Genomic DNA, 24,452 nt, shown 5'->3' with positions numbered 1-24,452 from the left:
CATAGCTATACCATCACATAACAGACTGAAAGTCAAAAAACATTTACTTGTAAATTTCCTGATCAAGATACACTTGGGGAACTCAATTTAGCAAGCAATGAATTTTCTTTACATTTAGGCAAAAGCTTTTCTAACCACTATTAATAATTTAATTGCTGAAGCATTCAATTGATAATCTAATACAAGGCATAACACTCAAGATGTGATAGAATAAAATAATATCATGATCAGGTACGGTGATATGTTTCTTTACAGCAATCAAATACATAATGACTAGAATTTTTGAGTTGTCAGCCTAGGCAGTACAGATTACACAAAATGATTTGGGAGAACTCAGCTTTTGTCTGAAAGATACCACCTTCAGTGTTTTCAAGAAGTGGTAAGGTCTGCTGCTGCTGCTGCTGCTGCTGCTAAGTCGCTTCAGTCGTGTCCGACTCTGCGACCCCACAGACGGCAGCCCACCAGGCTCCTCCGTCCCTGGGATTCTCCAGGCAAGAGTACCGGAGTAGGTTGCCATTTCCTTCTCCAACACATGCATGCATGCTAAGTTGCTTCAGTTGTGTCCGACTCTATGCGACCCTATGAGCAGCAGCCCACCAGGCTCCTCTATCCACAGGATTCTCTAGGCAAGAACACTGGAGTGGGTTGCCATTCCTAGAAGCTGATAAATACAAGTATATACAAGCATTGCGTGACACCAGTAAAGAGAAGTGATCTGAACATACTCACTTAGAAGCTGCCCCAGCTCCACCATGCCAAGATAAATTGAGGTATCTTTCAGAGTTTTCTTAACTACTTCAAATAACCAGTTAAAGATGATTCTACTTAGATTTTACACAATGAAAAACTATAATATAGTTTTAATCTAGATTCTAAGACTGTAATATTTAAAATGCTTTGCCAAATGTACATGTGAATTAATTCTTGTGAGATGTATATTCATACTTGCCCACTTAATGCCACTTAGTGTTTTTAAAGTTAATAACACACAGACTATGGGACAGCATAGAAAAGTACAGTGTTTAGAAGTCTTCTAAACATAGGAATCACTTTCTGTAGACAAGCTATCAGGTAGAATTACTTTGCCATTTCATAAATTACTAAATGAAAAAAATATATAGTAATGTCTCATGTATCTGACTGCATTCAGGGATGGTTTCCCTCCACCCAAGTTAGCCTTCTGGATAATGGGAACATATCCTTTCAATAACCATTTTTATTATGTTATTACCTGCCATCTTAAGAGGCTGTAAAATATAACTTAATCATCCTCATCATGAAGATCCATCACTAAAGAGTAGAATAATAATACTGTTCAGTGACTACCTTGTCGTTGTTTTCTCTGCCATGTCATGCTGGCCGTCCCCTTGGCCCTGCTATGGCAGCCTCTGACTGTCCCAAGTCTTCCTACAGCTGCCTCTACCATGCAGTCAATGGAGACTACTGTATGTTGCTGGCCACACGGTTCCTAGTTTGCCCTCTAATCAAAGGACAGGGGCCTGTATCTAGATTTCCTGAAGAACTGCTAAGAGAAGGAACCTCAATGTAGCAGGTAGTATTAAATTCTAGGGTGTCTTGCCTCATGTTAGCATCTAATTGTAAATGATCATCTGGCTCCAGCATCATCTGTACCCATTTCTCAGCTCTTTCCTTTATCAATGACTTGCATTTTTCTCTTTCTCCCTCTCCCCTCTCCTCCCTGCCTCCCCCCACTCCACTCCCCGTGTGTGTGTGTCTCACACACATACCACAACCATCACCACTCATCTCCTGGGCTAAACCTCATTTCATAAATTTTCACTGATGCCAAATCAAACTCTCTTTTATATGCTCTGAATAGAAATAATACTCATTTCTGATATGAACCAGGTACACAGAATTCTAAGAATGAGTAACTGTATATTTATGTCTGCTATGAATATATAAGCTAACTAATGTGGGGATTATTATTTTTCTATCTTAATTTTTCCCCTAACTTCTATCCAGAATAAATAATCGGGATGACTAGAATTAGAAATCAGTGATTATGTTTTTATCTTTAATTGCTAAGTCTCATTTTTACTGAGCTAGTAAGTCACAAGCTGGTTAAAATTCAATTTCAGTTCTCCTTACCCTGAGGAAATAAGAAATGTAGTTGGTTTCCAGTTCAAACCCAATTACCTCTATTTCCAAAAAACACATCTGTATTTTACAACAGTAGAGCAGTTAATCAGAAAATATGCATAAAACCATGCTTCTTAAAGTGTGGGGACCACACAAAACAGAATCACCAGAGGTACATGTTAAACATAGGCCGTGGGTTTGCTAAGAATCTCTGAGAGTGAGACAGTCTTTGGTGGGGCATCATTTTGTTTAACAAGGTTTCTGGCTGAGTCTTCCTTTTCTTCCTGGACTCTCCCTTCTGACACAGACTGCACGGTGCCAGGTAAGAGCCCAGGGCACGGGAGGTTCTGCTGTTATCACATCCTGCACTCCCACCCTGTGCCCGGGGCTATCTCAGCACCAGTCCTGTTCTAAAGCACCAACTGTTGCTCCCAGCTAGCACTCCTCTTTGTCTTAACTTTTGGCACCTTCCTAGCCTCTGGTACCTTCTGAGATTGTCTAGATTTTATTGTTCTCAAGAGAGTGAACTAATAACAGAAAAAGCAACCATAATGCTAAATGTCTCAAAAATAAAGCCCCTCAGTGCACCCACTGGAATGGAAACAGAGTCAGGCTTATTCTAAGAACCGCTCTGTCCCAGCGGTCCCCAACCTTTTTGGCACCAGGGACCAGTTTTGTGGAAGACGATTTTTCCACGGACCAGAACTGGGCGGAGGGGAATGATCCAAGCGCATTACATTTGTTATGCACTTTATTTCTAATCTAATGCCACTGCTGATCTGACAGGAGGTACCAGTCCACGGCCCAGAGACTGGGGACCCCTGCTCTATCCCTTCCATTTACTTTTAGTATAAAAAAAAGTCCTCCCGCCTTCACAGACAGCTGCCACTGCCCTTGGCTGATAAGGGTGACAGCCTCTGGGTCAGGGGTCTTATTTCTACAGGCTCAGCTGCCAGGGCATGGGTCTGAGGTCAGTCTCACATGCCTCTACTATCAAACACATATGGTTTTCCTTATGATGCTGTGGCCACTCATACATAGCCTTTTTCACTAATTTAACAAAATCCTTCAGCAGTGCTTATGAAGAATTACAATATTCCACACTGCGCTAGTGTCTCAATCCCTAGACAAAGGAAGTATAAATGTGTTCTGGGTATCTGAGTTTTGCAGAAATCAGACTTCCTGACGAATGAGGACATTACTATATTTTAATTTTTGTTTCCGTTTCTACCCATGAAGAGGTTAATTATGAGTTTGATCTCTTCAAATGTGAGAACTTCCTTGATAACTCTGATAGTTCTTTTCAGTTTTTTCATAAGCTTAACAGAGAAAGGATTGTGCCTGTCTATTTTTAATAATTTTATAATTTAAGTGCCTTTATCAAATAGAACTTGACCAAAGCAGCTGAATGCAGTCAAAATTAGTCTAATACAAGTAAACAGAATTCAAGAAAAGGAAACTTTAAAGAAACACAGTGAGCAAAATGTAGCTGCCTTACAGAACGAGGCCTTCACACGAATGGTCCTAGTACTCCCCCGCTGTCTTCTCCTTTCACCTCCTTTAAAGCAGCACCTAGGTCTGAGGGTAGCTCTCTCTTCCCGACTCCCTCAGTTGGCATCTGGGCCCTCTGAGGACACTATAGGGCCAGGCAGCAAAATCTCTGATGCCTGTGTTCTGAAGCAGGCTTTACATCCTACAGATTGTGTTTTAAGGTTTTCCTGTTCAGTGTTTACGCTTGGTGAGATGGCAAGATGCCGAGCACTGCTAGTCTACCCAGGCTCTGTTTCCTACCTTAATGGAGAAACTGCCATCCTGATAACTACAATGGCAAGAGAGAAGCATCAGTCATATTGTTTGTTGCTTAGGACAGGACTGACTGACTGACTTTTTCCCAGATAGCAGGGGCTCCCTCCAATAACTACACTACTTCAGTTTTTCTGTTTTTTTTTGTGTGTGAAGAAAATTCTAAACAACTCTCCAGTTCTTCTGATCAATAGTAGGTAGGTGCAAAACAAAATCTGCATTTTATTATTTCTATAGCAACTCAACAAGATCAGACACTTCTATCCTCTGAAAGCAAATGTTTTCTTTTAGGCCCGAGAGGGAGGAGACACGTGTGTACTGACGGCCGATTCACACTGTTGCACAACAGAAACCAACACTGTAAAGCAATTATCCTCCGATTAAAAGTGAATAATTTAAAAAAGAAAATGCTTTCTGTTTTTAAAAAGAATCATATTCTCCTAAATAGCTGAATATCCAGAGCTCCTAGAATATAAAATCCGGGAATACAGATGACAACAGGACTTTCACAAAGCCATATAAAGTGGCTTTTACAAAGCAGCTTTATTATACCCTTTAGTATTTATCATAAACGCAGTATCACACAATAATGATATAATACTTACCAATTATAAGTCAATCATTTCACATTAACTTACCAATGGCCTTTGTATAATGCCTTGCGCCAAGCAAAAGTTCTGGAGCCCGATACCAGAAAGTCACCACTACAGGATCCAGATCTGCCAGTGGCTTTAGAGGAGAATTGAACAATCTGGCAAAACCCATGTCAGCTAAAAAATAAAATCAGTTAATAGGAACTCAGTGTGGCATGCTATTGTAACCATGATGACAATAGCCACTAACCTTACAAAGCACTCCTTTTCAACCAGTGGTCTGTACTAGCACCAGATCGCTCCTTCTGAGGGAGATACTGTTATTGTGCCTATTTTACTGATGAAGAGACTGAGGTTTAGAGATATTCTGACTTGTCCAAAGTCGTAAAACTAGTACGTATAGAGTCAGAATAAAAATCAAGGTCTGATTCCAGATTCGTGGCTTTCAGAGACAGAAAAATATTTGTATATGTTTTTAAAGTCTAAACGTTTTCATGATTATGACTTCTGTATGCCTATATATCTAAAATCTTGAGTCTATCTTAGTTCAGCCTGTGCCAGAGTTGGCTTTTATGGACTCACGAGAGCCAATTTAAGTATCTTCCCAACATGGTGTTCAGTAATGTCATGTTTGTGGCTTGAAATTGGCTACGGTGGGAGTATTTACATCCTGAAAAACAGTGCATGCTATAAACTGGGGTGATTTTTTTCCCCCAGAAAGCCAGTTGTTGTATAGTTACTAGAACATCACATACATGTTTTCAAGAACATATATAGACTATGTAAGAGAATTTGTTACAATTCAGCACTTATAAAGATCTATACCAAAGCTAACTAATTTAAATATTAGAGGTATACAAAAGTAGTAAAAAGATTATTACTGTTGATATAATAATGTACTGGTTACTATTTAATTTTCTTAAGATTTCCTAAAGAACATATACATTGTATCTATAAAGCATTTCAGAGCTTACAAATGATTTTCATACACATCATCTTTCATTTCATCTAATCCTCATAAGAATGCTGGTTTAATAAGTATTCTCCCCCTACCCCCACTTCTGTGATGAAGAATCTAAGGCCCAAAGCAGTTCAGTGACTTGCCCAAAGTCATAGGGATAGGAAGTAAAAATGCCAGTACTCAAGCAAAAATCATGTTATCGTTTAGCAGCTATGTTCTTAACCATGGATCTGATATACAACAGATTAGACATATGATAATTGCATGTCACAAAGGTAAAAAAATAAATCACAAAGATAAGCCTCTATAATTTGAAATAGGTAATACATACAGTATAGTTTGATTACATAATGGTCCCCAATGTACTATACAATGCACAAGTAGTACATTAAAGTTGCAACTATAGAGTATCATTTAATCTAAAGCCAGTAGGCTATGATATGCATTAAACTTTTAATTTACAGTGATTTTATTTCTTTAGAGTTTGAATAATTCACGGGACTTTCTGAGAATGCTTTGGAGAACATGGGTCTTAAAAAATAAAGCTATCCAAGGATGCCTGTGCTGATGCCTACACTTTTTAAACCAAATTTCCCTATACCAAACAAAAATATTCAAAACCAGTCTACCAATATTACACCTACCTCAAAGCATTGCTTTATATATTGAATAGATGCTGACTGTTGTTGATGGCAAAGTAATATGATGGAATACTCTTCCCTCCATTGAAAAGCATTCTATTTTTAAGTAAAGGCTAAAGCCAGTATTTCTCCCCTTATTCTCTACCTTCTTAGCTTTATGTAAGCCACACCAATTCACTGAAACATGAAATCAAGCCCAGAGAAACAATAAATACTCCTAAAAATAATTTTTTTCAAACCATTTTTCAAATGATTACTAATTTAGACAAAATGTAACTAGCCTAAATGTTACTAACACCTGTTTTCCTAAAGTTGGATATGAGTTAAATTATTCAGTTCAACAGAGGTAGTACAATTGTGGTGTGGGTGCTAATTAGTATCAAATGACAGAAAAGCAGCAGAAGGCAATGTCTACAGTCAAGGAGCTTACACAAAGGTGAGATGACAAAATATATGGCGTAGATAAAAAGGGTAAGTACTGTAAGACAAAAAGGAAAGTTGCTACTGGTTTCTGTTAGACTCAAAGTCCCTTGCAGGAAGAGGTTATGTCTCCATGGTTTTATCTGGAACAATGTTTGATAAACATTTGCAGAAGCTGACTAAATGGAAAGTGGAACTTGAGCTGGATTCTGAAGGCGGAATCACTGTGAATAGTAAAGGAAGGCAATGAGCATTTTAGGAAAGGCCTGTAAGTCTCAGGTGTTGGGGAGGGGAAGCCTCTGATACAGGGAAGGGCACAATGTGTCTTTCATTCAACTCTGCTTTTTCTTTCAATCAAAAAAGAACTATATTAAAGTGTTAAGCATAGATATCAAAGCAATACTGGTTTTTTTAAAATAATGTGCTATTAAAACAAAATATAAAAATAATTTAATCAACTAGGTTAACTGTAACTGTTCACTAGACCTTTAATACTAATTATTGTTGACTTTTAACCCTGACTTTCTCTCTAATCTTGGGTAGAATTATAATCCTAAATTCTTAACAATAAGGCAACTAACTGGCCTGGCTGGAATACAGAATTCATGTTGAGTAGCAGAGCTACTTGGGAGACTAAGGAGAAGACATTAAGTTTGGTGACTGGGATAAATGTGATGACAGCATTGGAGAGTACAAGATGAGGATGATGAATTTGGTTTGGAATTAATGGAATCTAGGTTGCCAGCAAGACATCCAAATAGAGGGTTAGAGTGAGAGAACAGAATTTGAGATCCAGATCTTAAAATCATTTTTATAAAGCCCAAGATTTTAAGGCCATAACTTATCAATTCCCTAAAGCAGTAACTGTAGAGGGAGGCCACGTCTCGAGCCAGTGCCTAGGTTGTCTTGAAACAGAAGGTTAGTAGGAATGAGACAAGAATGAATAAAATACAGAAGTCACAGCAAAAGGAATAAAAAAAATAGCATTATGTGATGTCACAAAGGCCAAAGTAAAGACACTCACAATGCCAGACTAGCTAGAAGAACAAATGACAAGGCAGTAAAGGAAAACAGACTAAACACAGGCTACTACACTTGGTAAGATAAAGACCATAGATAGTCTTGGAGACAGCAGTTTCAATAGAGGAACAGAATTTGATGTCAGGAAAAAAAAAGAATTTAATAACAGATAACAAATTAGGGTACGTGAAACCGATGTGTAAGCATCATTTCAGAAGTAGAGGAACAAGGGGAAAAAATTGAACAAATGGTTAAAAAGAAAACAAAATGGATATGAGAAACTTTATGTTAAAATTGGATTATGAGTGTTTAAAGGTGAAGAGGAGAAACTTGAGAAGGAAAGAACAGAAAAACTGTAATTAGAAGGACTGAAGTACAGCAGGAAGGGTATTTAGAAGCTAGAAGGGCACGGGATAGAACTGAGAAGAGAGACACTTTCTGAGGCTGTTTCAAAGGCAGAGCTGTGCTGACAAAAAGTGGTCAGTCAGGTCATACCAGATAGCTCTGATATCACCAGGCAGCAATGCTTGGAGTGAAAGAGACCCCAGATTTGGAATTCAAGCCCTTCCTTTGAAAGGCCGAGTAAGCTACTGCCTCTGTAAATCCAGCTTTACTTATCTGCAGTGCGGACCAGAGGGTGGCTGTGAAAACAAAGGAGATGACACTCCAAAGTGTCTATTTTAGTGTCTCCCACAGGAGGACCATCCATTATTTCCCTTTCACGGGGAAAAAACTTGGTACTCGATAGAAGTGTGAGGGTGAAATAGAAACAAGTGAGGAAGGGTAGAAAGGGGATGAGAGGGAGGAGGAACGAAATGGGAGAGGGAAAGAAAGCAGCCAGCCAGTTCTTAATTAACATCAACAGAATTTTTTTATGATTCAATCTCAAACTCAGAGTAGAGGTTTAAAGAAAGAAAAGTTGGTTTAGCACAGCTTCTTCAGGAACTGGGCTAGTGAATTAATGGAAGAAGTAGAAAACCAGGCAGCAGGGTATGTTTGGTTGAAGCAGGACAGAATGAATTTGTAGTAGGCAAAGTCAGCACAGTTCTGGATCATTTCTAGCATAAGTTCTAATAGCAAAGAAAGCAGGTTGATAAAATAAAATTTACTCTAAAATCTTTCTTAAAAGCACTGAACATTGAATAAATGTAAGTTCTCTTATAAAAAAAATTTAGAATAAAGCATTTCTCAGCTTATTTTCTCCCCAAATATGTCAGTATAAATGACATAAACTGGTATAAATGATGGCAGCTTCTTTTAGAACTTCCAAGGTCGCAGAGAAATGTTTAGTACAGAAACAAGACTTCTGCCAGTGCCTCAATCTAAGGCTGGCAAGTAAGAGAGTCTACACACATATATATTCATTGGGAAAAGACATGCAACAGGGAGAGGGGAGGGCAGGGGGAGGTATCTGTGAGGATCTGTATGTATAAATCAGGGTCAGGGTGGGAAGGATGGGTTCAGGGAAACATTTGGTAAAGCTGCGACAAAAGTAAGATTCAAGGCATTATGTTTAGGCTGACTATAATAGTAGCATTACAGTAACAGTAGCATAAACACATGCTTGGAGGATTGTATGGGAATGAATTTTTGCTTGCCTCAGCTTAGAATTATAGAACCTTATTTTGGGAATAAATCTGAGGGATTTTATAAACTATCTACATTTCCCAACATCTTGTCTATGAATATTATGAGGAATTAATTTGAATTAATTTTAAAATTACTTAAGTAAGAGTATTAAAAAGGGAAACCATCTTTGCAGTCACTTTAGTTTCTTAATAAGGTATTTTAGAAATAATTACCTACCTATTTTGACTCTCCCCCTCTCAGGACCTTCTCCCATTACTAGGATATTTGCTGGTTTCTAGAAATAAAAATAGAGCATTCAAATTACTATACTCTTTTGACATGCTCTAAAATGGAAAAAAGTTCTTATGAAAATGTCACTTCTGGATTTTCATCAAAACTATAATTGAATAGCAAGTACCCTCTACATTAAGCATTTGACATACTTGAAGTTAGCACTAACTTTCCCAAAACATCCTTGCTATAGAAACATCTTATTTTCAAAATTATATCATACAAATAATCACAAAGGAATTAAAGCTATCATTTCTATTTATCCCTCAGAAGTAATGACTAGTAATAACTTTAAAACCTGTACAAATTATAAGCTGTTCTATTACTGCCCACAACAAAGGGCTTTTGTGGTTGAAAATTTTTATATAAATTCCCAGCCACAAGATAATTATCTTCATTTAAATGAGTCAAGTGGAATATTTCTTGCTAAATAGTTATAAACTACTGTAGGAAAACATGGTCAACATTCAACAGATTCCATTAAAATTCATACACCTTATGGTTCATGCAAAAGTGAAATTCCAAGTATAATCTCAAGAAGGAGGAAAATAAAAGTCAAGGCTAATACAGAGCCATATAAAGAAAAGGGTAGGCTGAAAATATATCCACCATCTTTTAAGACTCCTTAAAAAGTCATTCTTATTTGTAGACATTTGAGTAACATTTTAAAGGAGAAATTAACAGGATTTTGTGACTAGTTGAAGGCAGAGAGGCTTTTGGGCAAGGAAGTTTCCTCTGTAAATTCTCTGAAGAGAAAATTTATGATTCATTTATTCAATCAATGAATATATTTTTAGTGTCTTCCAGGACAGTGAACCATACTAAGAATTAAAAGGAAAAATAAAAGCACAGGAAACCAAATTCCTAACTTCCAGATGTTCACTATATAAATAGAAATATCAGAAGCTTTGTGTAATACTAGAAGCTAATGCTAATTATGAGTTATGAAGAAGACTGAGGTCTTGGGTTAGAGGTTAAACTAGATTACTTTTAAGATCCCTTCCAATTTGCTGACTCTTTTAAAAGTCTCAATGAAAACAATAAGCACTAAAAATAAAAATGAACAGGGAGGAAATGATTAGAGTTTCCATTGTTAAGGGAAATGTTCACTGAAGGTGGGGGGCAGGGGTGATGTCCATTATCCAGATCCTGAAAAATGAATAGGAGCTAGCATGGCAGAGCACATGAAAGGTAATGACATAAGCTTAGGAGAAAGTAAGAAGTCTGACTTGACAGAAAGCAGAGGATGAATGTTGTAGGCAGCAGAATGAACCTAGACCCTGCATTGTCTTAAAAGCCAGGTGAAGTAATCTGATCTTTATATTACAGGCAGCAAGATTACAGGAAGTGTGAGGGAAAGTCGCTCAGTCATGTCTGACTCTCTGTGACCCCATGGACTGTAGTCCATGGGATTCTCCAGGCCAGCATCCTGGAGTGGGTAGCCTTTCCCTTCTCCAGGGGATCTTCCCAACCCAGGGATCTAACTGGGGTCTCCTGCATTGCAGGCGGATTCTTTACCAGCTGAGCTATCAGGGAAGCACAGGAAAGGGGGAGGTATCAGAACTGGGTATGGGTCATAAGGGCTCCATCCAAGGACTTCTCAGCTGAAATGAAGACGGAGTTATGGAGCTGAGGAACATTTTAAAGGAGAAATTAACAGGACTTACTAGTTGAAGGCAGAAGATTAAGACAAAGGGTGATAAAGATTTCACCAAGGTTTTGAGTTAATGTGACTGGAAGAATGGTGTCTTTGTGATAGAAAATCTATGAGAAGTACTGATTTGGGAGGGGGAACAAGAAAGAGAAGATGACACGTGGAGTTGTGTGAGAGGCCTGGTCGCACTAGTCAGGACAATGGAAAAAGGAAGATTCAGATTTGAAGTTTATTGTCACTGGGGCGTGGTAATTGAAGACATGAGACACCATTAGTTTACTATAGCAGAAAGAGAAAAACAGCATCAGACAAAAACCAAACCTTCAAAGTAAGTTTGACAACTATTTATCAAAGCTCCATTATGTTTAAAACACTATATTGCAGATTTTCGGGAAACAAGGAAAAATAAAACATGAAGCCTTATCTTCAAAGAGGTTAATATATCTAGTAGGGAAAGAGAGAGAACTTTTTATAGAGTACAAGGCAGATTACAGAAAGTACCAAAACAGCAAAAGAAATCGCTGGGATTAGATGATCCTTCTCAGTGAATATCAGGGTAGTCTTTAGGAAGGAAATAACTTTAGATGAATTTAAGAATGACTAAGATTTTGATAAGCATAAACAAAAGAATGACTTTTCAGGCTCAGAGAACCCAAAAGTTAAGAGCACAGTCACAAAGAAAACCCACAGACATAGCATGCTGAAGAGCCTAGACGTGTTATGATGTGACTAGAGCATAGAAAGCTCAGTGAAGAAATAAGGCTAGGAACTATGTTGGGAATTAAATGTCACATTAGAGAAACTACAATTTATTCTATAGGCTGAGCCAAGACAAGACACTGAGATAATCAGATCAATATTTAGGGGAAAAAAACTCTGGTAGTATTATGAAGGATAAACTGGAAAAGACAGATGGACCACAAAGTAAAGACAGAAGCCAGTTGGAAGTGGACTACAAGAGTCTAGGGAAAAGTTAACTTGTGACAATGGTCATGGGGGAACATTTAAGAGCATTTCAAGGTAAAAGCTCAAGATTTGGCATTGCTTTTTTTGCACTACTTTCTCTACCCTCCATAGTCATTCGTTCAACAAATACTGACTGAGCATCTAGCAGTAATTTAGATCCTAGAGATATCATACTAAACAAAACCAGGCAAAATCCTTAACCTCATGAGCTTATATTCCAGTGGGGAAAAAAGGGTAATAACAAATATACAGTACATCAGTATTGATCAATACTGTGGAAAAATAATAAAGAGAATACAAGAGATTCCTGTATCTAGTATTATGGCTGACTTCTGTCCACGGAATTCTCTAGCAAGAATACTGGAGTGGGTTGCCATTCCCTTCTCCAGAGGATCTTCCCAACCCGGGGATCAAACCTGGGTCTCCCACATTGCAGGCAGATTCTTTACCAGCTGCGCCACCAGGGAAGCCCACTTTCTTAATAATGCCCTTTTCTTAAAAGCTATTTTGTATAACACTACTGTAGTTGATTCTTTCAGCAGTTTGCATGCTATATCTTTTTTTTTTTTTTTTTTAGTTGGAGGCTAATTACTTCACAACATTTCAGTGGGTTTTGTCATACATTGATATGAATCAGCCATAGAGTTACACGTATTCCCCATCCCGATCCCCCTTCCCACCTCCTAATAGCATTTTACTTTCAGCTTTTTCTGAAATCAACATAAGTCCAGTACTATAAAACAATAATTAAAGACATATGCATTAGAAAGGCAGAAACAAAACTATTGTTATTTTGAGGTGATATTAATTATCTACATAGAAAGCCCAAAGTAGTTACAGACAAATTATTAGCAATAGTAAAAGAGTTTAACAGGAAGTAGGGCTACTTGAACAGTATGAACAAGTCAACTGTACTTCTATATATCATGAAAAAAAACTAGGAGATACAGCTTTTCAAAAGCATCATTTTTATAGCAAAAACAAAACAAAAACCTGTAAGATGCCTAGGAATAAATATATCAAATAATTTACAAGATTTTTATATAGAACACCTTGCAACCTTATCTTACATTACATTAAGAAGTTCTAAGTAAATTAAGAGCTCATGTTTATACATAAGAAGACTCAATACAGTAAAGACATCAATTCTCCCCATACTTATCTATATATTCAATGCAATTTCCATCAAAATTCCATCAGAGTTTCCTTGCGGAACTTGAAAGGCTGATTTTAAAATGTGTGTGGAAGAGCAAACAGCTAAGAATAGCCAAGAGATTCACAAGGTATTAGGAGGAGGGGATGAAGAGAAGAATCTGGCTCATGATTTATTTTAAAGCTATCGTAATTAAAACAGAATGGGACTGGTACAGAGATAGATAAACTGATCAATGGGAGAGAATGGAGAACTGAGAGAAGAACCTCAGATCAGTGGAGAATGGAAGAATTAATCATTAAATGGTGCTGGCATAGCAAGTTATCCAAATGGGGAAAAAATAAGTAAAATGAATCCTCACCTCATACCACATATACAGTAATTTCAGGAGGATTAAGGAATTAAATGTGAAAAACAAAACTTTAAAACTGAAGGAAATAAAAAACTGGAGTATATCTTTCTGACCCTAAAGTAGGGAAGAATTTCTTAAACAAGATACAAAGAATAACCATAAAAGGAAGGACTGATAAATTTGGCAATTAAAGCAACTTCCAATCATCAAAGATCAGGAAAATAAAAAGACAAACAGGGAGAACTATTTGCAACATAGATCAGCCACGAAGGTTTCGTATCCAGAATAAAGAACTTCTACAAATCAAGATGAAAAACAACCTAACAGAAAAATGAACAAAATGTCTGCACAGGGATTTTAAAAAAAGAAGAAAGCAGTTTAACCGCTAAGCATAGGAAAAGATGTCACACCACATCAATAATGGGGGAAATGCAAAGGAAAATCCCACTAAGATACCATTTTATTATACCTAGTAGACTGGTTAACAGTTAAGAACAGTTGAGTAGGAAATAGGTCAGGGGAAATTCCAGTACACTGCTGGTGGGAGAATAAACTGGTACAACTTCTTTGGAAAACAATTTGGCATCATCTTGCCAAACTGAACAATTGCATACCCTTCGACTGAGTAATTCCCTTTTTAGATAAACTAAAGAATATCCATAGCGCATTTTGTAATCCCCAAAAAAGAAAAAAAAAATCTGGACACAACCCAAATTTCTAGCTAATAGGAAAATGGAGAAATTAAATGTGATAGAGTCACACAATGAATTTTAAAAATAGCAGTGAAAATCACTGAATTACAAATAAAGGTAAAAAATGTTCGGATCTTGGAAGCACTATGTTGAGGGGAAAAAAGCACATTTCAGAAGACTATATATAGCAGGATGCCATTTTCATAAAACTTAAAACCAAGCAAAGCTAAAAAATATTAAAAATGTACTGTCTAGGCATATATACAAATGTTATAAACCTATTACTTTTGAAGGGGTGAATAATAGGTTCAAATTCAGGATGTTTGTTACCTCTTGGGAGGAAGCAGAAGGACAGGATAAGGGGGAAAAGATAAAACAGAAACAAGCTATTGGTAATGTTCCAATTACTGGGTTAAGTGATAGGCTCTCGACTGTTATGCCTTGTAAGGTACATACAAACATATCAAATCTTCTTTTTGTGTTTATCGTACACTAAGATAATATGGACAAAAAGTAAAGGAATAGGGATAAGGTACTGATGACAGTGGGTTAGAAGGGTGTTATTTTTAACATTACTTAAGCATTCTTTTAAATTACTTAGACAGTACCTCCATGAGGTCACATCTGGGATAAGGCCGGACAGAAGTGCAGTAATAGGGGAAAGCAGTTCAGTGCCTGAAGACGGGTGAACCGGAGACACAGCAGGGAGGACAGGGGGTACCGGGCAGAACAGAGGATAGGGCACTGTGATTCTAAAGAGACGAAACCCAAGGGAGGGCTGGCCTGCTCTTTCCAATGGTTCTGCTTTTGGCACAAGTTATTTGGGTACCAGAACTGGATAGGTTCTTGAGCACGTCTGGCCTGTGCTCTGAAAGTTCTGAGGGCTGCCTTAAGATTAGCAGTAGGCCATGGTCATGATTGTTTGGAGCAGTTAGGAAAAACACTGGTGAGCTGGCAGGCTGGCTAACTGGAGAAAAAGCAAAAGGGTCACTGTGGTTGGACTCAATGTGAGAAGACAAGCAGAGGGGAGGGGTAAGGCAAAGGTTAAAGAGGGAGCTGCCCATCACAATGTGGGGACTTGGAAAGACTAGGTTTTACATAACTAGAATTAGCATCATTTTGTTATCTTTCTGTCTTATCCATAATTTTTACAAATTGCATGATTTAGTGTGTGTGTGTGTGTGTGTATGTGTGTAAAAAGCAATATTGCATAGGAACCTGGAATGTTAGGTCCATGAATCAAGGCCAATTGGAAATGGTCAAACAGGAGATGGAAAGAGTGAACGTCGACATTTTAGGAATCAGTGAACTAAAAACTGGAATGGGTGAATTTAACTCAGATGACCGTTGTATCTACTACTGTGCAAGAATCCCTTAGAAGAAATGAAGTAGCCATCATAGTCAACAAGAGTCCAAAATGCAGTACTTGGATGCAATCTCAATGACAGAATGATCTCTGTTCGTTTCCAAGGCAAACCATTCAATATCACAGTAATCTAAGTCTATGCCCTGACCAGTAATGCTGAAGAAGCTGAAGTTGAACAGTTCTATGAAGACCTACAAGACCTTCTAGAATACCCAAAAAAGATGTCCTAGGGGACTGCAATGCAAAAGTAGGAAGTCAAGAAACACCTGGAGTAACAGGCAAATTTGGCCTTGGAATACAGAATGAAGCAGGGCAAAGGCTAATAGAGTTTTGCCAAGAGAATGCATGGGTCATAGCAAACACTCTCTTCCACCAACACAAGAGAAGACTCCTCACATGGACATCACCAGATGGTTAACATCGAAATCAGATTGATTATATTCTTTGCAGCCAAAGATGGAGAAGCTCTATAGTCAGCAAAAACAAGATTTGGAGCTGACTGTGGCTCAGATCATGAACTCCTTATTGCCAAATTCAGACGTAAATAGTCAAAACTCTGGTTTTTCCAGTAGTCATGTATGGATGTGAGAGTCAGACTATAAAGAAAGCTGAGTACCAAAGAATTGATGCTTTTGAACTGTGGTGTTGGAGGACTTTTGAAGAGTCCCTTGGATTGCAATGAGATACTACCAGTCCATCCTAAAGGAAATCAGTCCTGAATATTCACTGGAAGGACTGATGCTGAAGCTGAAACTAATTCCAATACTTGGGCCACCTGATGTGAAGAGCTGACTCATCTGAAAAGACCCTGATGCTGGGAGGGACTGAAGGTGAGAGGAGAAGGGGACAACAGAGGATGAGGTGGCTGGGTGGCATCACCGACTCAGTGGACGTGAGTTTGAGTAAACTCCGGGAGTTGGTGATGGACAGGGAGGGCTGGCGTGCTGCAGTCCATGGGGTCACAAAGAGTTGGACACGACTGAGCGACTGAACTGAACTGAAGAAAGTAGGGAAAAACCACTATACCATTCAGGTATGACCTAAATCAAATCCCTTACAATTATATAGCAGAAGTGAGAAATAGTTCAAGGGATTAGATCTGAATAACAGAGAGCCTGAAGAACTATGGATGGAGGTTCGTGACATTGTACAGGAGACAGGGATCAAGACCATCCCCAAGAAAAAGAAATGCCAAAAAGCAAAATGGCTGCCTGAGGAGGCCTTACAAATAGCTGTGAAAAGAAGAGAAGCAAAAAGCAAAGGAGAAAAGGAAAGATATACCCATTTGAATGCAGAGTTCCAAAGAATAGCAAGGAGAGATAAGAAAGACTTCCTCAGTGATCAGTGCAAAGAAATAGAGGAAAACCATAGAATGGGAAAGACTAGAGATCTCTTCAAGAAAATTAGAGATACCAAGGGAACATTTCATGCAGAGATGGGCACAATAAAGGACAGAAATGGTATGGACCTAACAGAAGCAGAAGATATGAAGAAGAGGTGGCAAGAATACACAGAAGCACTATGCAAAAAAGATCTTCACGACCCAGATAATCACGATGGTATGATCACTCACCTAGAACCAGACATCCTAGAATGCGAAGTCAAGCAGGACTTAGGAAGCATCAGTATGAACAAAGCTAGTGGAGGTGATGAAATTCCGGTTGAGCTATTTCAAATCCTAAAAGGTGATGCTGTGAAAGTGCTGCACTCAATGTGCTAGCAAATTTGGAAAACTCGTGGCCACAGGACTGGAAAAGGTGAGTTTTCATTCCAATCCCTAAGAAAGGCAATCCCAAAGAATGCTCAAACTACCACACAGTCTCACTCATCTCACACAGTAGTAAAGCAATGCTCAAAATTCTCCAAGCCAGGCTTCAACAGTATGTGAACTGTGAACTTCCAGATGTTCAAGCTGGTTTTAGAAAAGGCAGAGGAACCAGAGATCAAATCGCCAACATCTGTTGGATCATCGAAAAAGCAAGAGAGTTCCAGAAAAACATCTATTCTGCTTTATTGACTATGCCAAAGCCTTTGACTGTGTGGATCACAACAAACTGTGGAAAATTCTTAAAGAGATGGGAATACCAGACCACCTGACCTGCCTCTTGAGAAACCTGTATGCAGGTCAGTAAGCAACAGTTAGAACTGGACATGGAACAACAGACTGGTTCCAAATTGGGAAAGGAGTACATCAAGGCCGTATATTGTCACCCTGCTTATTTAACTTATGTGCAGAGTACATCATGAGAAACACTGGGCTGGATGAAGCACAAGCTAGAATCAAGATTGCCAGGAGAAATATCAATAACCTCAGATATGCAGGTGACACCAGCCTTATGGCAGAAAGTGAAGAACTAAAGAGCCTCTTGATGAAGGTGAAAGAGGAGAGTGAAAAAGTTGGCTTAAAACTCAACATTCAGAACACTAAGATCATGGCATCTGGTCGCATCACTTCATGGCAAATAGATGGGGAAACAGTGAGAGACTTTATTTTTGGGGGCTCCAAAATCACTGAAGATGGTGACTGCAGCCATGAAATTAAAAGACGCTTACTCCTTGGAAGAAAACTTATGACCAACTTAGCGTATTAACAAGCAGAGACATTACTTTACCAACAAAGGTCCGTCTAGTCAGAGCTATGGTTTTTCCAGTAGTCATGTATGGATGTGAGAGTTGGACCATATAAAGAAAGCTGGGCACCGAAGAATTGATGCTTTTGAACTGTGGTGTTGGAAAAGACTCTTGAGACTCTCTTGGACTGCAAGACGATCCAACCAGTCCATCCTAAAGGAACTCAGTCCTGAATATTCATTGGAAGGACTGATGCTGAAGCTGAAACTCCAATACTTTGGCCACTTGATGCGATGAACTGACTCATCTGAAAAGACCCTGATGCTGGGAAAGATTGAAAGCAGGAGGAGAAGGGGACAACAGAGGATGAGATGGTTGGATGGCATCACTGACTCAATGGACATGAGTATGAGTAAACTCTGGGAGATGGTGATGGACAGGGAAGCCTGGCATGCTGCAATCCATGGGGTTGCAAAGAGTCAGACACGACTGAGCAAATGAACTGAACTGAACTGATGTATGTGTGTCCTGTTCAATCTGTGATGGCAAGGTTTGGAGAGATTATCATTTTCTACTACATTATATATTTCCATAATGTTTGACTTTTTATGTTTTGGTATTGTTTGTAATTAGAGAAGTAGTATGTTTAATAATATAAGAAAAAAAAATAATACTGAGAGGAATAAATGGTAGAAGAACAAAAGCCCATAAAAGAACTAGTGAAGGAGTATCCAAGGTAAGAAAACATAGGTAGCATAGGCTTCTAGAAGTTAAGAGTTTAAAAAGGAAAAGGTGGTCTTCAGGAACAGCAGAATGCAAGCTGAGAAGAGGCAACTTTGAGACAATCAGAAGGTCATTGGTGACTTAGAAAAAATAATTTCTGTGCATTTACAGAAGCTAGCTGCAGTAAATGAGACCCAAATAAGTGGGAAACAGGCAAAGGCAAATTTAGGCTTTTTTTTTTTTTTTTTTTTTGCCATGCTCTGTGGCATGCAGGACCTTAGTTCCCCAACCAGGGATTGAATCTGGGCCCTCAGTAGTGCAAGTGTGGAATGCCCAGTAAAGGGAGATTTAGAGTACATTTTCTAAGGCCTTAGTGAGATTTCTGGGATATAACAGTTTTTAAAATTGTAAAAGTATGTAAACCATCTTATGTACCATTTGTTACATTATTTGCATTTCCTAAAATTTGAGCTTAAATCCTTAAAAAAAAAAATAAAGATGTAAGATAAAAATACAAAGTATGTGACAAAGGAACAAAAATTGTTTCACATAAGAAATGAAAATGGGGACTTCCCTGGCGACCCAGTGGTTAAGATGAGGCACTGCAGGGGACATGGGTTCATCCCTTATGAGAGAACTAAGATCCCACAGGCCCTGCGGCGCAGTCAAAAAAGAAAGACGAAATCAAAGTAGGTTATGAGCTGCTGAACGGGAGAAAACCAGGAAGCCAGTCTTGATCGCTGTTGGCTAATAGAAGTTCCTATAGTTGCGCTATATGGAAACAGAGAACATGAACAGGAGCAGCACAGTGGAATGAGGATAGACAGAGAGAGACAAGGATCTAGCGAGTTCTGAAGTCAGTAGAGAATACTTGTGACACGTCTGTTGGAAGCCCAGGGAAGCTGTAAGTGTGGGATCTCCATGTAGATAGAGCCTGAGATGAGGGCAGAAGTGTGACAAGGTTTAGGAGAGCAGTGAGTACAGGCTGAGAGAGAGACCCAGAGTCTGGGCAGCACCCACAGAGAAGGGCTCCTGCAGTCAAGTTACAATCTGGAATTGCAGAGGGAATCATTTTGAAATGCACACCTCTTAACTGGGATTAACTATCCCCTTCAGAAATACATAAATAATTGTTAAGGTCATAAGATATTTGATGTTTCAAAATAACAACAAAATAATGTGATCACCCATGAAAATACATTTAACTTAGGGAACTATCTTCAATATCCTGTCATAAATCATAATGGAAAAGAAAATAAGTAAAAATAAGATGCTTTTAACTTTTGAAAAGCATTTTTACATCAATTTCCCTGGGTTTTTTTCCTTCTTCTTTTTTTTTTTTTTTTTTACGAGAATTACTCAAAAAATACAGGGCTGGGGGCAAGTCTCAGAACAACTCCATCTAACCCTCAGGAATCCACACTCAGGTGTGTTTACAGATATTATGCTGAATTTTCAAAAGACTAACTTTGACAGTGATTAATTAACTAAAGGTACATGCTATTAAAAAAACAAAGGAAACGGCAGCTTATGCACACACCCCCACACATAAACCTGAAAGAATGGAAAGAGGATACCAAAACGGTTCTGACCTAGTTACATCCCAATTAACACAGACGATGTTGTACTGAAACCCCTCTTCTCACTGTGAACACAAAATACCAGCTGTGAAAGAAAGTGACACTGCTGGGTTTGCACACTTTGGTTACCATAGCAACAGTAGAAATGGCAGGACTTGGAGACCTCACATTTAACTTATCAGCAATAAAACTGGATAGACAAATCAAGGCTGCAGGGTTCATTTTAGTTAAATTGTATTAAAAGGCAAAAGTCAGGGAAATAATGAGATAAACCATATGATTACTCATAAATTTTTCTTGAAATATCTGCGTTTTACAAGAATTTAGTTAATTGTTGAACGTACATTCATGATGTTTTACGTGTATCTTAGACCGGTTTTTTCCTTTTATAGAATCAATTGTTTTTCACAGGGTTAAATTTATTTAATTGGCACATCATAAATAGAATAGCCTAACAATATACAATTTATCCTATTACATTTGCTTTACACTCCCTGCCCCAGTACATTTGGAACAAAAATATGAAACCCACAAGATGACTCTCATCAGCACCAATAAAGAAGACAGAAAAACACAAACACAATTGTCTACAATCCTGAATGACAGGAAAAAACCAATCAGATATCAATCAGACTAGTTTCTGAACAATGAACAGTGCTAGCCTAATATTAGTGGCTACAACTATTCTTTTCTTTAAATACAGAAGTGGCGCAACTCTGGTCACATCTGATACAGAAGTACATTCCCAGGAGAAAATCCTCAGTTTATGTTCCTTTGTTTACACTGTTCTCCATTGTTCACCTTGAACAAATAAGATTCTGTGTTGTAACAAACAGGGCAAATAACTAAGAATAAGAAACATGCTTTTTTCCTGAAATACAACACTCAATTGCTAGTAGCATTAGTCTTATCATACATTTACCCTTTAAAATAACCTGGTAGTAATTGTTTTAAAAATTATACAGTATCTGATTATTGTGACTGCAACCTCCTAAAAAGCAGGGAAGATATTTCTGTCACCACTTTATGTATCCGCTGATTTGCTGGCTGAATGAAAAATTGCCAATGGTTAGTAATCATGGTCCTTTGATAGGCAAGTTCTAAATTTTAAAAGAAACTGTAAGAAACTAGAATAAACACTTACCATGAAATATGCCAAGCTCACTTCTGAACACAGACTTTTAAATCCTAACTTTAATTTATTCCAGGGTTTCAACAATCACTCATTGCCAATGATTCCAAAATCTATACCTCTAAGTCTCTATATATCTAGAGATACATCAGCTGTATGCTGGTCATCTCCACAATCATCTCAAATTCAACGTGTTCACACTGAATTTTCCCTACCTCTCTTTCTGATGGTATTCCCTTCTCAGTCACTCAGTTATCAAAAATATCAAAAACAGAAGCACCTGTCCTTTATTTCTCAAATCTAATTAAGTCCTCGGGTTTGATTATCTTACCTCCTAAAGATTTATCTACTATCTCTCCTCCTCTCTGGGCTTCCCTGGTGGCTCAGTGGTAAAGAATCCACCTGCAACGCAGGAGGTGTAGGTTAGATCCCTGGGTCAGGAAGATCCCCTGGAGAAGCAAATGACAACCTGCTCCAGTATTCTTGTCTGGAAAATCCCATGGACAGAGGAAGCTGGTGGGCTACAATCCGTGGGGTCGCAAAGAGTTGGACAGGACTGAGCACACACACATCATCTACTATTAGCATCCCCAATCTTCCTGCAACACAGGAGACCCAGATTTGATCCCTGGGTTGGGAAGGTCCCCTGAAGGAAACGGCAACCCACTCCAGTATTCCTGCCTGGGAAACCCCATGGTCAGAGGAGTCTGGTGGCCTACAGTCCATGAGGTAGCAAAGAGTCGGACACGAGTTAGCAACTAAACCACCACATCTGTCCTTCATGCACTTACTTCTCTATCAGTGGTAAACAACCTGCCTGCTAAAACAGGAGACACAGGTTCAATCCCTGATCTGGGAAGACCCCACATGCACCATAACCACTGGGGCTGTGCTCCAGAGCCCGGGAACCACAGCTACTGAAGCCCCAGCACCTAGAACCGGTGCGTGCACGCGTGCATGCTAAGTTGCTTCAGTAGTGTCTGACTCTTGGTGACTCCATGAACTGTAGCCCGCCACGCTCCTCTGTCCATGGGGTTCTCCAGGCAAGAATACTGGAGTGGGTTGCCATGCCCTCCTCCAGGGGATCTTCCTGACCCCCTCCTGGCAGGTCGGCTCTTGACCACTAGCGCTACCTATGTAGCCCCCTAGAGCCCACGCTCCACAACAAAAGACGCCACTGCGATGAGAAGCCTGCAGATGGCAATAGAAAGTCGTTTCTCTCCCCGAAGCTGGAGAAAAGCCGGTGCAGCAGTGAAAACCCAGCACAGCCTTAAATTTTACAGTCTACTGTGACCGGTGCCCGCTTCTCTCTCCTTCCTCCTCTTTTGCTGCTTGTTTTGCACCAGTAATATTAAAGTGCTCCCACTTTCTTACCCCTGGAGAAGGGAATGGCAACCCACTCCAGTCGTCTTACCTGGAAAACCCCATGGATGGAGAAGCCTGGCGGGCCCCAGTCCATGGGGTCACAAAGAGTCAGACACGACTGAATGACTAACAGTTTCTTACCCCCTGCCCTTATCCATGCTGTCCCCTCCGCCTGGAATGCTCTCCCCACCCACGCCCCCCCCCCAACTCATTCTTATAAATTCCCACTCACTTCAGATTCAGCTCAGTGTGAGTCCTCCAGGAGAGCCCCATCCCAACTGGTTATGTATTCTTCTGTGCTCCCAGCACCTTGTACATAGCTGATCTGTGAATACACCTTATAATTTCTTTTTTAAAAGAAATTTCTTTTACGATTATCCATTTATGTGTGTCTTCCCCCACTCCACCCCCATGCGTTCATTAGGAAAGGGATTGTAGTTCATCTGTGCCTGTATTCCCAGTGCCCAGCCTACTGGCTGGAACACCTTAGAAAGATGAAATGTGTTTATAAAGCAAATATTCTAAGTCTAAAAACCGGTACTTTCCCCACAAAAATCCAGGAAAATGGCATTAGGTTCCATAATTCTGTAAGTGTCATACTTTAGGTGTATTGTGGGTTAAATAGGCCTTTGTATTCAACAGAACCTAACCACTATTTAAAGTGCTACTTCTAAGCAAAAATTCTTTCCCAGTTAGAAATTATGTATTTATAACAAGATGCAGGCTGTCTTATAATGGGAGCAGTCTGTAATATTAAATGCTATGATTAATTTCATTTTACTTTAAAATGGTCTAGAGGTAATGGGCATCCTTGTTAATTAAACCTTGGTATTCATGGTAAACAGCTGCCAACACAGCACTGCAAGACAGTGAACAATGCACTTCTTTGTCTTTGCCTTTTAGGAGTGGTCACAGGCCTGAACAGCAGAGATAAGGTTTTCTTTTCTCTAACAAGAACCAATAAAAAAAAAAAAAAAAAGAACCAATAAAAGCAGCCTTTATAAAAAGCTTAATGCAAGACAAACACATGTATCCAGAAGGCTATTTACCTAAGTAACTTCAAGGTCACCAACAGTGTATAATCAAGATATATTCCACATTGACAGCAAGGCCAGGAAATAAAACCACAATGACACTCAGATGCTATCCTATTTATTAACTAGTACAATCCATCCACAGAGAAGCAACACTGGTAGAAAGCAGTTTTCTTTTTACATTTGTGACATTCATATTCAAATTGAAGAATTCAGTATTATTACGTGAAAAAATTAAGAATGTCAGAGGTAGAAATTAAGAAGCTGAGCCCTCTCAGTTTACTCATGAAGAAATGTTAAAAAAAAAACAACCCTACAACCTCAACTTAAGTTCACTGTCCACACACTGTGGCAGACCCAGGATTAGAACCCAAGTCTCTCAGTGGTGCACTCTAGGCCAAGCTTATGAGAACAAAAGCACACTTGGCAAATGAACAATACTTAATTGACTTACAGCGCTCAC

At 38.9% G+C, this 24,452-nt stretch overlaps 1 protein-coding gene across 5 annotated transcripts in view; it reads right to left on the bottom strand.

Moving 5' to 3' along the window:
• The window catches only part of CDK19 (cyclin dependent kinase 19), a 270,457-nt gene that overhangs the window by 15,194 nt on the left and 230,811 nt on the right, over positions 1-24,452 (bottom strand). For all 5 annotated transcript variants that reach the window (XR_009690968.1, XM_061131788.1, XM_061131787.1 and 2 more), the window contains 2 exons: positions 9,348-9,405; positions 4,545-4,676 (listed from right to left, as the gene is read on the bottom strand). Coding sequence is in view for 4 of the 5 variants with exons in the window: in XM_061131788.1 (XP_060987771.1) it covers positions 4,545-4,676; positions 9,348-9,405 (190 nt within the window). In the remaining variant the exon portion in view is untranslated. The remainder of the gene's footprint in view (positions 1-4,544; positions 4,677-9,347; positions 9,406-24,452) is intronic.

This window comes from Dama dama, chromosome 28 (genome assembly GCF_033118175.1).
Source record: "Dama dama isolate Ldn47 chromosome 28, ASM3311817v1, whole genome shotgun sequence".
NCBI classification, from domain to species: Eukaryota; Metazoa; Chordata; class Mammalia; order Artiodactyla; family Cervidae; genus Dama; species Dama dama.
The sequence above is the reverse complement of the archived record's forward strand: the minus strand, read 5'-3'. Positions and strand labels throughout refer to the sequence as shown.